Here is a 14,364-nt window from a genome sequence, read left to right as displayed (position 1 = left end):
AACAACGCAGCGAGGGAAGGAGATGGAAACCGGAAACCCTCTCCGCAACAACTCCGACCCCCACACCGCAACCCGGCGGTAGAGATCGGTGGGGCATGCGATGCAGCATGGCAGCCGACACCTGGCCACTTCACTTCCTCTCATTGTTTCGGCCGATGGTCGCCTTTTCGTCAGTTGCATGGGTGTTTATTGCGCAAAGCCCAATGCCATGCATGGCCTTGTCGAAATTTCGACTAAAGTGCGCTTTTCACAAGGCCGCGCCCCAGTGACGTGATATCATAAGTGAGCTTGCGCGTCGTATGTGACTATCGTATGTAGTAGGTGACGAGAAGGAGAGGTACCCGAGAATTCGGGATCATCCCGGGCGTGTCCCCCCGGCAAGACCCCTCGGGAGTCGACTCTTGGTTTCATGTTCGTCCCACGGCGACGGACTCAGGAGATGTGGAGTAGGATACGATTCAGGTGTTGAGGCATGGAGATGGATGAGGTCACCTGCGCACATGTCTTCCCTCTGGGGCGCATGAGCCTGACATCATGTCGAGGAGATGGCCATCCCTTGTTACACCACAAGGGATACTTGATGGACTCTTTTGGATGGAATAATAATGTAAAAACTGTGCTGGCTGTTTTGTTTGCTGTGAAACCCCACAACGCTATTTATTGCCTATGCTTTTTGGGGTACACGAGGACGCGGGAAGTGCGGTTTGGAGTGTCAACACATGGGTCTAATCACAGGCATACACCCATATATATATAACTAGTCGATATTATCCTGATGTTTGATGTTCCCATGATTTTCTTTACTGTCAAGCTGTCACCTGGAACGTCCGTAAACTGGGGTAATTGGAGATGGCGTGATGATTGGCCGGCTGTTGTGAGCCCTGTGTAAGGGCGGGTCAGTCCGTGTGAGTGCTCATTGGCCCACAGTCTCGGACCCCTGAGGCTCCCATGTTCCGGTGGGCAGCACCTCAACGTCTCGAAGCGCGCCGAGTCAAAAGTTAAACAGAACCTTTGGCGTTGTGCCTGTCTTGCAGCCGCATCCCTCTTGTGCATTTTTGTCAAGATCCTGCGGTATTGTGATTGCATACGATCAGGAGGATCATGCGAGCTGTGGTTTCTGAAAAATGGGTGAGTCGCGATGCATTTTGTTCGATTTATTTTTATTTTTATTTTTATTTTGTCGCCTCCCTGCAAAGCGATTGAATCGCCGAACTTCAGACGATACAACCCTCGCCCCCTTCCCCCCCCCCCCCCTTTTCTACTGGGTAAAGGCTTGTGACGCTGCCACGCGGCCCGAGTCACTCGCTAATATCGCCGCCGCCGCCTCCGTCTCCGTGCGGTTTCAACTGTACCCCACATGGTTTTACGCTCTGCCCGATTCCATAGGATGCGGCTAGCCATGATGGGAGAAGTTGGTTGATGTTTCGCAGACTTTGCCATACTGACCAACATAGCTCCGTCTCAGACGACGTTGCCGGATCACGAGCCCTTGAAGTTCTCGCCTCACACGGTTTCTCGACTTGATGAGGAGGATGAGGACGATTGGCAGAAGACGATACGCCCGGTAGGCTTGGGCTCTCGAAGTGTTGCCCACTCGCGCGAGTCGTCCTTAGAAAAGCTTCAGCGCCCCGACCTCATTACACAGCTGCCGCCGCCACGATCGCATGTGCCGTCGCGAAGCGCTCTCGGGGGCGTTATAGAGCGCGTTGTAGACCCCAAAGCATCCACCTACGGACACCATCGCCAAACATCCATCGTCCATGGCATTGGCATCCATCATTCTAGGAACGGGAGCCTCGCCAGTTCCTCCTCCAGTCCCCTTAGCCCACAAATGATTGCTGCGGCCGGGGCTGGCCTCACCCCAGACAGGGCAGAAATGCACTCTTTCCCACGCCTTGACAGCGATGCTTCCTCGCTAGGGCCACGGCCCGCGACCGCACTTTCCGGAACCACCCTCGGGTCGATGCCCAACAATGTTCCCGAACGGTCCTCCTCAGCCGCCGCCGGCGAGATCGGTGGTCAGATACCTGCGCGAGGGAAGATGGAGAGGAGGCACAGTGGCAAGTCCCGACGCGACCATGCGCATCACCACTCGCACTCTTCGCGCCACAAAGACGAGCAAAAGACCGTTGGCGAATACGCCCTCCATGTCTTGTTCACGTCCTTCATCGCGCAGGCGGAGGAGAAGTTGAACGAATGCATCACCGTCCCGTTCGAGCCAGAGCCACATGTAGAGGAGATATGCGGACCCGGGAGAGACCCCGGCTTTGACCAGCTCATTGTGGCCCTCGGCCACATAGCTAAGCAAAAGCCCAGACCGCTGATTGACTCGATGATGCTCTGGAGAAAAAGCAAGAGCGACGCGGCCAACGAGGCCCGGACCCAACTCCAGCAGTCGCGGGTCTACCCTCCTCCTCCCGGACCGCTGCAGAGGCGTAACACAGAGCCGATGCAGCCGGCCGCGGGGGGCGCCGCCCCAGAGACTCACCCCGGCGGCCAGATGTCGCTAGCTGCAAAGCAAGAATACGTTGCCCAGGCCGAGCGCCGTTCGACCGTCTCCATTTACGTGCTCTGCCGCGTCCTCCTCGAGGTGTGGGCGCAGAGCACGCTCGCTTCCATCACTCCGGAAATGGAGGACAAGCTTGAGAACATTATATTCGGCCAGCTCAAGATTTCCGATACTGAACAACTCATGGTCTCGCCCTTGAAACTGTCTAATTGGAATCTCTTCGCCCAGCTCATGGGCGTCATGAGCGAGATCAGCTTCACCACCGTGACCGACCGCTTCACTGCCGATCTCGACCGCTCGTTGCAAGAGCTAAATGCCAAGGCCCCGTCCTCGTCACCTCGGGATCTTGAGAGCAAGATGGAACTCGTGCTGGGAGGGATGAAGCATCTCCGCATAAAAACCTCCCCGGAGGATGCTTGGGACCGGTCCTGTGAGTTTCTGGCCACCCTCGGGAAGCTGTTCAGCCGCTCCCACGGACCCAAGGTAAAATCGGCCTTCTGCCAGGTTTTCGAGATGCTCGTGCTTCCCATAGCCGCCAAGGCGACCAACAGCGACATCGCGCATGCGAAGTGGAACGAAGTGCTGGCCACGGTTGGACCCCGGCTGGCGCAGATGTTTGTTAAACCGCGCCACTGGCAGTGCACCTTTCCCCTAACCGCCACCATGTTGTGCGTCTCTCCGCCCGATACGTTTGTTAGTCAATGGCTGCAGTTGATCTACCCACTACAACCGCGGCTCAAGGACCGCTCCACTCGGCCGCTCTGCTTGCAGGTCATCTCGAGGCTCGTGTGGACCTATCTCTACCGCGCCAACGACAGCTCCTCGAGCATGACCAGGAGGCTGGACGAGATCTTGAAGACCGTTCTCCCCAATGCCAAGAGGACCTTGATTGCCACAGACAATGCCATCATCGACCCGCTGATTCAGATCATCAGATTCATTGGTTATAAACACCCGGAGTATTGCTTCCGAACCATCATCTTCCCTCTGGTCAATGCCGACCTCTTCACATCTAACAAGGAGCTCAAGATCGAGCAGCTTGACCCGGACCGGATCGTCGTTGGGATCCGGGCCTTCCTCACCATCATGTCGGACCTCGAAAAGGGTGACAAGGGCCGGCCTCCGTTCCCGCAGTCGTATGCGCCCCCGCCTCCTTTCCCTGATCGTGTACCCCCGACGTCGCCCGTTTTTGGTTCGCCGCGTGACCTTCCCTCCGTTGCCTGGGCGGCCTTGTCGGGCGGCGAGAGACTGTCGAAGCCAGTCTCAGTTTCCGCGCTCTCCGAGAACGTCAGGGACTACTACTCCCGATTCTGCGAGATCCTTGGCAAGATCAGCATCATCTGCGACAACACATTTGGCGGACAGGCTGCTCTAGATGAGAAATTTGACAAGATAGAAAAGTTCAACAGCCCAGGACCCAAAACACCCATCACCGACACCTTCAACTTCGCGCGCCGGGACGATCACCCCAACCCTCATGACCAGAAACAAGCCTTCTACGAACTCCTCCATGTAGCTGTTCAAGCCCTCCCGCGGTGTCTGTCATCCGATATACCTTTCAACACTCTCATCAACCTTCTCTGCACTGGAACGGCGCATGTCCAACACAACATCGCAGAGTCATCGGCGCAGTCTCTCAAGGCCATTGCCCGCCAGTCACATGCTCATCAAGTGACGATGGGGTTTGCGCGCTTCATCTTCAACTTTGATGACCGCTACTCTACCATGTCGGATGGGGGTATGCTGGGACCGGGACACATCGAGAAGACTCTCAAGTTATACATCGAGCTCCTTCACATCTGGATCGAGGAGATCAAGCAGAAAACCAAAAACGCCGCAGATGAGAGCGGCGAATCCAGCGTCGCTGACAAGAGAAGTATCAAACTGGATCTGTCGAGCGTATGGGCAGAAGTCGACCAAGTGGAAGCACACGGATTGTTCTTCCTTTGCTCCCAATCTCGGAGCGTGCGGTTCTACGCCGTTAATGTTCTGCGCCTGATCACTGATTTTGACGCCGTCTTAAGGAAGCCTAGCGGTCGCGAGAAGGACACCCCAAGACTTATCGACATTCTCGAGAACGACTCGATGCAGGTCATGAGTTTCAACGATGAGCAACTTTCCGTAGCTGAGCGGAGCAGGCTGCAGCGAGGGATGCAAAACACAAACAGTCAAGGGGCCCTGGTCGAGCTCTGCACCAGCGAAGTTTCGTACGATACCACATTGTGGTTCAAGATCTTCCCCAACTTTATCCGCATCGCCTTCGACAAGTGCCCTTTCGCCATCACACTGAGCCGTGATCTCATTTGCGAGCGGATACTTCAGTTGTACAAGGTCATCACGGTACTGTCAGAGCCACCGCGTGAACACCGCGGCCAATTTTATGCGGAGCCCAGCAGTGCTCGCATGACGGGGAAGACCCCGACGACGCATCCGGGGGTTGTCATAGAACAGTGGAAGCTCTATCTTGTTTTTGCTTGTACCACCCTCGCAGATCCTGGCAGCGCCCAGCCCAGTGGAGCACAGAACGGCCAACACGGTCGAAAGGGATCCAAGTCGTCTTCAGCGGCTGAAAAGATCGGTTCAGCAAGGACCCTCTTCAAGTATCTGAACCCCATGCTTTCTGCCTCGTCTGCGCCCATTCGGGAGGCGGTGGTCATCGCCATGGGGTCCATCAATATCCACATTTACCGCACACTGCTTGAAGAGCTTCAGGGGCAGGTGTCCCGCTGCAACGATGACGCGCGGCAACGCATTCACCAGCGTACGAACAGCAGTCCGCGGCGGAATCGCAAGATGGATATCCTGCGAACCGAAATCACTCATGTGTACAAACTCACGTCCCATTTCGTGCGTGAGCCCCAGGTCTATCAGGACGACTGGGTCCTAAACAATCTAGTCGCATATGCCAAAGATTTGAAGATCTTCCTAATGGACGGCGAGGTTCAAATGGACTGGGAGTTCCAGAAATTGCGACGGCATTACTGCGGCCTCATGGAGGAGCTTTTCGAAGGCATCAATCGGACAAAAGAACCCTCTCGGTGGATGACATTCGAAGCTCGGAAATCAGCGTTTGCCCTGATGGAGGATTGGTGCGGTTTTTCCCCCAACCAGCCACAGATACGGCAGAGGGAGAACAACATGAGGCAATCCATAATCGACCAAAAGACGGCGGGCGAGCGTGGCAACGTCACAGCAGCCATGGAGATCGAGAAAAGAAATCTGCGAACGGCAGCGCTAAGCGCCATGGGGGCGCTCTGCGGCGGGCCCATCAGCGCCACCACAGACAGCGGCGCATCCCTCCAGTTCGACGTTCGAAGGATGCTGGCCTGGATTGAAGCCATCTTCAATTCGGGGAGCGATCGCATGAATGTGATCGGCAAGATGGCCCTCAAGAACCTGATAGTCCATAATCAGGAATACCCATATCTTCTTTGAGCATTGCATTTCGAGGTGTTACCTTGCTGAGGCCCCGATGATGCTAGAGAGCTACTTCAGTGCGGTAACGGAGGTACTCCAAGAGCATCTCGACTACCCTACTCCGTTCTGGAAGCTCCTCGGCCTCTGCCTCTTTATGCTCGGCAATGACCAGAGTGCTATCAGGTCAAGAGCCGCCCATCTCTTGAAAGCGCTCGAGGAACGGCAGCCGCAACCCCGGAGCTCCAAGATCCAGGATTTCGACATCAGCATATCGGACAAGACCAAGGCGGTCTATAAATTGGCCCAGTTCGAAATATCCAAGCGGCTGGCAAAGCAACACACGGAACTGGCGTTTCACATTTTCTCCGAGTTCACGTTCTATTTCAAGGATCAGCAAGCCGGTGCTCAGAGGAACGTGATCGCCGTTATCCTCCCGTGGATCCAAGCCGTCGAGCTCAAGGTCGATCCGAATGGGGGGCCCATTGCACAGTCATATGTTCTCCTTGCCAACCTGCTCGAGATCACAATCAAATCCAGCGCGGCTTTGCACAACGAGGTACAGGCGCTCTGGCAAGCGTTGGCGACGGGGCCGCATCCTGGAAATGTGCGGCTGGTCCTGGACTTTATCATGTCCCTGTGCTTAGAGCGGCGAGAGCAAAATTTTGTCGAGTACGCGAAGCAGATCGTCGTCTTCCTCGCAAGCACCAACAGCACGCCGAGCAACAGGGTGATCGAGTTCCTGCTGCTTCAGATCACGCCCAAAGCCATGGTGCCCAACGAGAAGCGGGAGACAATACCGCCTCCTCCCGACATCAACGTGCTCCCCTACTGCGCAGATCTTTCGGAAGCTCTCCCTGTCGGTACCAAGCAAGCTGGGTTCTCCCTTGGCCAGCTGTCTCTCATCCTCCTAGTTGATCTTATGGTGGCGCCTGTTAGCCTCGCCGCGGACAACGTCCCGGTTCTATTGCAGGTGGTCACGGTGCTCTGGGACCATTACACGCCGCTTGTTCAGGAGCAGGCTCGCGAAATGCTGGTGCATCTCATTCACGAGCTTGTCATCTCCAATATCGACGACAACACGCCGGCGACCACCAAGCAGTGGATCGAGAGTCTGGTTGATGCTATCCGGCGCCATGACAGGTCCGTCGTGTGGGGCTACGAGGACAGCAACGGGAAGGTGGACGGTCACGACAACAAGGTGCCCCCGAGCATGGAATATCTCACAGCCGAGGTCGTCAAGACGTTCGAGCTCACTTTCCCCGGCATCAAAGATCAATGGGGCAGACTTTCTCTTACCTGGGCGACTTCCTGCCCAGTCAGACACCTTGCCTGCCGGTCCTTCCAGATCTTCAGGTGTATCCTGACATCACTCGATCAATACATGCTCGGAGACATGCTCGCCCGTCTGTCCAACACCATCGCAGATGAGGACACCGAGATCCAGACATTCTCGATGGAAATACTCACCACACTCAAGACGCTGATTGTGAAGGTCGATGCCGACAAGCTTCTGGCTCTTCCACAACTCTTCTGGACCACCTGCGCCTGTCTTGAGTCCATCAACGAGTGCGAATTCCTTGAAGGAGTCGAGATGCTCAACGAGTTTCTCAACAAGCTTGACTTCCATTCTCCCACCGTGCGGCGATTGCTGTACGATGGCCAGCCGTCCAAGTGGGATGGGCCTTTCGAGGGCCTGCAGCCGTTACTTTACAAGGGCCTACGCTCGTCGGCCTGTTATGACCTGACGCTGAAAACTCTTGAGAGGCTTATCCAGCTACCAAGTGATTCCTTGGTCGGCGATGACAGTCGTCTGTTTTTCACAATCATTGCCAACCTTCCCTACTTTTTGCACACCGCCGACCAACAGTTCCTCGACCGCGGGGTTGTGCAAACAGCGGAGATTCTCATGGCGGCGGCGGACGAGCAGAGCTTGACGAGCGTGTCTGTGGTGCTGGATAATTATCTAGGGGCCAGATATCCGGATGGGAGCGACTTTGCCGCGCAAATGATCGAGGCGCTCAGGGAGCGGTTTTTGCCCACGCTGGATTGCCAAATGATCACCATGCTGATGGGATTCCTCACAAACGGAACGTCATGGGTTAAGATCAAGACGATGAGAATCCTACGCGCGATCATCCCAGAGGTGGACATGAAGAAACCGGAGATTGCGAGCCACGGCTCCGATATGATCTCGCCCCTCCTACGACTATTGCAGACGGAGTACTGCATGGAAGCGCTGGAGGTACTGGACAACATCATGACCATGTCTGGGTCGTCCATGGACAAGCACCATCTCCGCATGAGCATGACGCGGCCGACATCCAAGGCGGTCCGGAAGGAGTATGAGCGCACGCAGAGCCTGTTCGGCATTCCGGAACCGTCAGGATGGGCGATTCCCATGCCTGCGCGCAAGACGGACTCGACGCGGGCCAATATTCATGCTGCTTTCTACATGTGTCAGAGCGACGAGGGCGTCGTCGCGCAGCCGGCCATGACGCCCGAGGTGGAGTTCCACACGGACGATTTCCCATATGGGTTCTTCCCGGGTTCTTTTGAGAGGGCGGATACGATGATGTCGGACGACGGGCGAGTGGACGCACCCATGGGAGACCTCTTCTCGAAGCTCGACAGCCTGGACGATTTCTTCGACGACGTGTCAACCAGCCCGCCGAGCGACGGCCGATCGTCGCGGACGGTCACCGAGTTCACACCAGACACGTTCGAGTCCGGCGCGCAGCTATACGACGAGCAGATCCTCCCCATTCTACACCAGGCGTCCAACAACAGCAGCACATCCTTTCAGAATGGATTCGCAGACCGACCCATTTACATGCCGCGTGAAGGAGGCGGAGGCGCAGGAGCGGCTAGCAACACGATGAACCCAGGTGCTTTCAACGTCGGCGTCGGTGGCAGCGGCGCACCCAATCACAATAACCATAACCACAACCACCAAACCAACAACGGCAACAACATCGTCACAACCACCATCACCCCGCTCAACCGGCCCGGCCTGCACGCCCGCTCCATCACATCCCCCTCCGCACCCGCCTCCTACCATGCGCAGCTGGCGGCAGCTGGCGACTTCACGTCGGACGACGAGTTCCCGGAGGATGTCTTCTCGGACGGCGACGACGAGCGGCCCAGCACAGCCAACGGTGACGGGCCCGGCGGCGGCTCCTTCTTCCTGGAGAACGTCATCCGGCCGTTGACGCAGGGCACGCGCTCGCGCATGCGTCGCATGACCGGCGGCAGGTCGCGCGATGGCGGGTTTCCCTTTCATCCGCCACAACAGCAGCAGCAGTATCCAGGTCAGGGCCAGGGCCAGTACCAGTACCAGCCGGGCCCGGCTTCGTCGGTGACTGTGACTTCGCCGTCGAGTGGAGGGGGTGGGTCGCTATCGGCTTCGCCTCAACAGGCGGGCAGCGGCCAGCAGCAGCAGGGGGGGAGGTTGAAGGGAGCGGGGGATTTTTTACAGTTGGGGCATTGAGTCAAGTTGTGATGAGCTTTCTTTTCTATCGTCTTGAATTTGAGGAGGGGAAGAATGGTGGTGGGTGTTGGGATTGGGAGAAGGGTAAATGTTGCATAGCATGGCGTCTCTCCATGTTGAATGTTGAGTTGATGGGGTTTGTAAAACGTGATTACGTTGGACCCCACGTTGAATGGTTGCCGATTATACGTACATTTGGGGGGTTCTTGTTGGCGGCGTCTTTGTCGGTGTACAATGTCCGGGGTAACAGGGTATTCTTGTCAGGGGCTCGTTCAGGGGTAATGATATGCATCTATGCAGTGAACGAAGCCAAGAGCTGTGTGTGGTTATAAGTGAGGTGGGGGTAGATGAGCTAAGATGCTAGGTTATTAATTAATGGGATGAATCAATGTTCTGGAATTGTCTCATAAATTTAATCCTCTGAACGCACTTTCATCGAATGTAAACAATCACGGTCACAATCACTATCACTATCACATGGTTGCAAAGCTGTGCAGGGGCTCGGGGTATTGTGGGGTTTTTTGTCCCCCCTCCCGAGGTCGTGGATCTTGCCGCCGGCAATGAGAACCCGGCGCCCCGGTGCTTTGCCCACCACTCAAGTCCCGTCGCCAATCGCGTGAGCCTCGGTAGAAGCAGCCCCATGCTTCTCTTCGCGCCGACGACCAACAATGACAAGCTGCCTTCCTCTTTGCATTTGCCTTGGCTGAACTGCCACTGCTTCACCGGCATTCTTTGAGCTTCGATGATGGGTTTTGGTCCCAACCTTGTATCAAGAAACTGCACCAAATACAATAACTAATAATACAACAACCTGAAAGGACTCTGTATACACGCGATACCGATTAACTAATACCATCACCGATTACCAAACCCAAACGCACCAGGAAATCATCAACTCCCCCCCTCGACCCGACTGGGTACGCCCATCGCATCACATACTACAGCACGATTCCACAAACTGCGAACCACGAACCACGAACCACGATTCCAAAATGGCCCGTACCCAGACGGCGACTCTACCGGTCATCACACTGCCCCGCGACAGCGTGCTCTTGCCGGGCGTCGTCCAGCGAGTCGCCGTTTCTTTCAACCGTCCCGACATCGCTTCCCTGCTCGCCGCTGTCTACACCCGCGCCGCCTCCAAAATACCCAATGGCCGTATCGATACGGTCCCCATTGTCTGCATCCCCCTCGCATCCCCTCTCCTCAGCCCCAACGGACAGCTCCTGATCGAAAATGCCGAGAACCCCGCCGCTGTACCCGACCGCCCCGATGTCGACCCGGCGAAAGCTACCAAGGCCGACCTCTTTGGCTGGGGCGTTGCGGCAAAAATAACCGGCGTGGAGGGGCGCGGCACGGGGGAGTTCACACTGTTGGTTGAGGGTGTTACCCGCGTCCGGGTGGATAAGATCTACCATGACAAGGCGTACCTGGAGGGCAAGGTGGTATATTTCCAGGAAGATGGCAAACGTCCGGACGCGACGCTCGAGGAGCTCTTCCAGCATCTGAAGCTCCTGTCGAGGGAGCTCGTCGCCATCCTCAGGCTGTCATCCGTCCTCCCACGTTCAAGCGGCACCCCCGGGCTGTCGCCTTTGCTCGCCCGCCGGCTCGACCTCTTCATCACGAAGCAGAAGGAGCCGGGCTCCCTTGCCGACTTCATGGCCAATATCGTCGAGAGTTCCTACGAGGAGAAGTTGCAGGTTTTGGCCCTGCTGGACGTCAAGGAGCGCGTTGCCAAAGTTATCGAGCTGCTCGATCGCCAAGTCGGCAACATCAAGAACAGCATCAAAATCATGACAGTAACTACCACGACGCTGCCCTTCGACTCCGATTCGGGCAAGAAGGATAACGACGGTACAATCAGATCAAACAGGTCGAGGCCACCCGTCATCAAGATCGGCACACCGGGAACGGGCATGTTTCCACCCCCGGGGTACCCGGGAAAGTCTGGCGGTCCCCCAGAAGAGGAGGCAGGTGAGGAGACGAACGAGTTGGACGAGCTGCAAAAGAAACTCGACGATGCGAAACTGTCCCCCGAGGCCCGCCAAGGTCGCCGACCGGGAGATCAAGCGCTTGAAGAAAATCCACCCCGCCCAAGCCGAGTATGCCATCACCCGGACATACCTCGAGACCCTGGCCGAGATCCCCTGGACGACGACTACGGATGACCGCCTGGGCCCTCAAACCCTTGCCAGAGCGCGGAAGCAGTTAGACGACGACCACTACGGGCTCGAGAAGGTGAAGAAGCGCCTCTTGGAATACCTCGCCGTCCTAAGAGTTGAAGCAGTCCATCAACGATGATGTTGATGCACAGATCAAGAAGGCCGAGGAGGAAATTGGTGCGGTCGAGACAGCAAGCAAGGAGAATACAGAAGCTCCCGCACCTGACCCAAGCGCAGACGAAAGGATCAAGGCCAACGGCGCCAAGCTGGAGGTCCTGAGAAGCAGGCGCATGGTCGACAAGTCGCCCATTCTCTTACTGATCGGCCCCCCGGGAGTGGGCAAAACTAGTCTGGCGCGGTCCGTAGCCATTGCGCTGGGGAGGAAATTCCATCGCATCTCGCTAGGTGGGGTCAGGGATGAAGCAGAGATCCGGGGCCACCGCCGTACATATGTTGCCGCCATGCCCGGCCTCATCGTCCAGGGATTGAAAAAGGTGGGCGTGGCCAATCCCGTCTTCCTGCTCGACGAGATCGACAAGGTAGGCGGCTCCAGCGTGCACGGCGACCCGTCAGCAGCAATGCTGGAGGTGCTTGACCCGGAGCAGAACAACTCATTTACGGATCACTACGTCAACATTCCCATCGATCTGAGCAAGGTCATGTTCATCGCCACCGCGAACAGTCTTGACACCATCCCACCACCGCTGCTCGACCGCATGGAGACCATCTATCTCCCCGGCTACACCACGTTGGAGAAGCGCCACATCGCCATGCAGCATCTGGTGCCCAAGCAGATCCGCGTGAACGGATTGAGCGAGGACCAAGTCGTTTTCACGGAGGAGGTCGTCTCCAAGATCATTGAGTCGTACACCCGCGAAGCAGGTGTCCGCAATCTCGAACGCGAAATCTCCTCGGTCCTCCGTGGAAAAGCGGTCGAGTACGCTGATGCCAAGGATGCGGGCCACCCTGAGAAGTACAATCCGCGCCTCAGCGCCGACGACCTGGAGCGGTTCCTCGGCATAGAAAAGTTCGAAGAGGAGATTGCCGAGAAGACCAGCCGGCCGGGCATTGTCACCGGTCTCGTGGCCTACAGCTCCGGCGGCAACGGCAGCATCCTCTTTATCGAGGTAGCCGACATGCCAGGCACCGGTACAGTGCAGCTCACGGGCAAGCTGGGCGACGTCCTCAAGGAGAGCGTCGAGGTGGCTCTGACGTGGGTGAAGGCGCATGCCTACGAGCTGGGTCTGACGCAGGGCCCGACTGAAAACATCATGAAGGACCGCAGCATTCACGTGCACTGCCCATCGGGCTCCATCCCCAAAGACGGGCCCAGCAGCGGCATTTCGCAAGCTATCGCGCTCATCTCCCTGTTCTCTGGGAAAGCCGTACCGCCCACCATGGCCATGACCGTAAGTGAACCCTCCCCTCCGCAAAAAAAAAAAAAAAAAAAAAAACCCTTACGTCCGTTCCAACCCCTCCCCTTTTTTCCTTTTATCGCACATACACACACACGCACACACGACACGCGCACAGAGAGAGAGAGGGATCGCGGTTAGGCTGACACAAACCCCTCACCGCTCGTTTCACAACACAACAGGGCGAAATCTCGCTACGCGGACGCATCACCGCCGTCGGAGGAATCAAGGAGAAGCTGATTGGCGCCCTGCGCGCCGGCGTCAAGACGGTGCTGCTGCCGGCCCAAAACCGCAAGGACGTCAAGGACCTTCCCCAGGAGGTGAAGGACGGTCTCGAGATTATCCATGTCAGGTACGTTTGTCTGTGTCTAGTTGTTGTCGTTGTTGCTGTTGCTGTCTCACCTCTTCTTTCCCTCTTGTTTCCTTTCCTTACCCCGAAATTTCTAAATCAACGCAACGCGACACAACGCGAAGCAAGGGGCAGTGTGCGCTGTGGTCCCGCCTTGGTTGGAGGAACATGAACACAGAAAAAGAAGAAAACAGAAGGAGTATTTCTGCGTGTGTATGTGCCGCCTTTGCTAACACCGAATTTTTTTTTCTTTCCACAGCCACATTTGGGAAGCCATGCGCCATGTCTGGCCTGACGCTCGCTGGCCGGGCGATAACGAGCATCCCGATGTCCAGAGCCAGTTGTAAGGCAGCCGGCCTGGTCGGTCGACGAGAGGGAGTTTGGGGCGGCAGGGAGGTTGCCGCCCCCCCGGGGGGGGTTGGTAGTGGGATGACAAGATCGAAAATATGCAGAAAGATCGCGATGATCGAGATGATCGAGATGGATGTGAGACCCGGGGGAAAAGCAATCTCTCCTTCGAGGACAGACAGCAAGGGTGTGTGCTCTTGAGACATCTCTTTGTTTCGTTTCGTCTCTCATTCCTTTCCTCCGTTTCCCTCCCCCGTCTCCGGCGGGCGGGGACACATACACACACCAGGGGCGGGGCAGGCAACCCCATGCTGTGGGACTGTGTGGCCGGGCGGGCGGCGGCTGGCGGCTGGCGCCGTTGTACCGCATGCAGTTTGGCTACCTACCTGGGGATGCCCCGAGGAGTGGGCAGCGGAAACGGGACGCAGGAAGCTGGTGTGGGGGGGAGGGGGGAAGGTTGCGGTGCGCATGTCGCTGCCGTGGCTGCGCCTTTCCCGGTTGGCTTCCGTGCTTCCTTCCTTGCGGGAGTGACGTTGCAGGTTGAGGCAGGTCGAGGCAGGGGTCCCGACGGTTGTGTAGGATATATTGCTTGCCCCCTCGCCGGGCGAGACATGCAGGAAGGATATAACTATGTCTACGGTGTGCGGTGGGTGGCGATGTAAGGCAATTGCAAGGCC

At 56.9% G+C, this 14,364-nt stretch overlaps 2 protein-coding genes across 2 annotated transcripts; both read left to right on the top strand.

Annotated features, from left to right (window-relative positions):
- Window positions 1–1,831: 1,831 nt before the first annotated feature.
- On the top strand, window positions 1,832–9,413 carry CHGG_04653 (uncharacterized protein; the record flags this gene model as incomplete). Its single annotated transcript, XM_001223866.1, has 2 exons — window positions 1,832–5,911; window positions 6,060–9,413. The coding sequence occupies 2 exons, from the start codon at window positions 1,832–1,834 to the stop codon at window positions 9,411–9,413; spliced, it is 7,434 nt and encodes a 2,477-aa protein (XP_001223867.1).
- Window positions 9,414–10,405: 992 nt separating this feature from the next.
- Window positions 10,406–13,511, top strand: CHGG_04652 (uncharacterized protein; the record flags this gene model as incomplete). Its single annotated transcript, XM_001223865.1, has 4 exons — window positions 10,406–11,267; window positions 11,512–11,651; window positions 11,701–12,984; window positions 13,173–13,511. 4 exons carry the CDS (start codon window positions 10,406–10,408, stop codon window positions 13,509–13,511), a joined length of 2,625 nt encoding a protein of 874 aa, XP_001223866.1.
- Window positions 13,512–14,364: the final 853 nt, after the last annotated feature.

This window comes from Chaetomium globosum, genomic scaffold (genome assembly GCF_000143365.1).
Source record: "Chaetomium globosum CBS 148.51 scaffold_4 genomic scaffold, whole genome shotgun sequence".
NCBI lineage: Eukaryota > Fungi > Ascomycota > Sordariomycetes > Sordariales > Chaetomiaceae > Chaetomium > Chaetomium globosum.
Note: the sequence above shows the minus strand (reverse complement) of the source record. Positions and strands in the feature narration are given on the sequence as shown.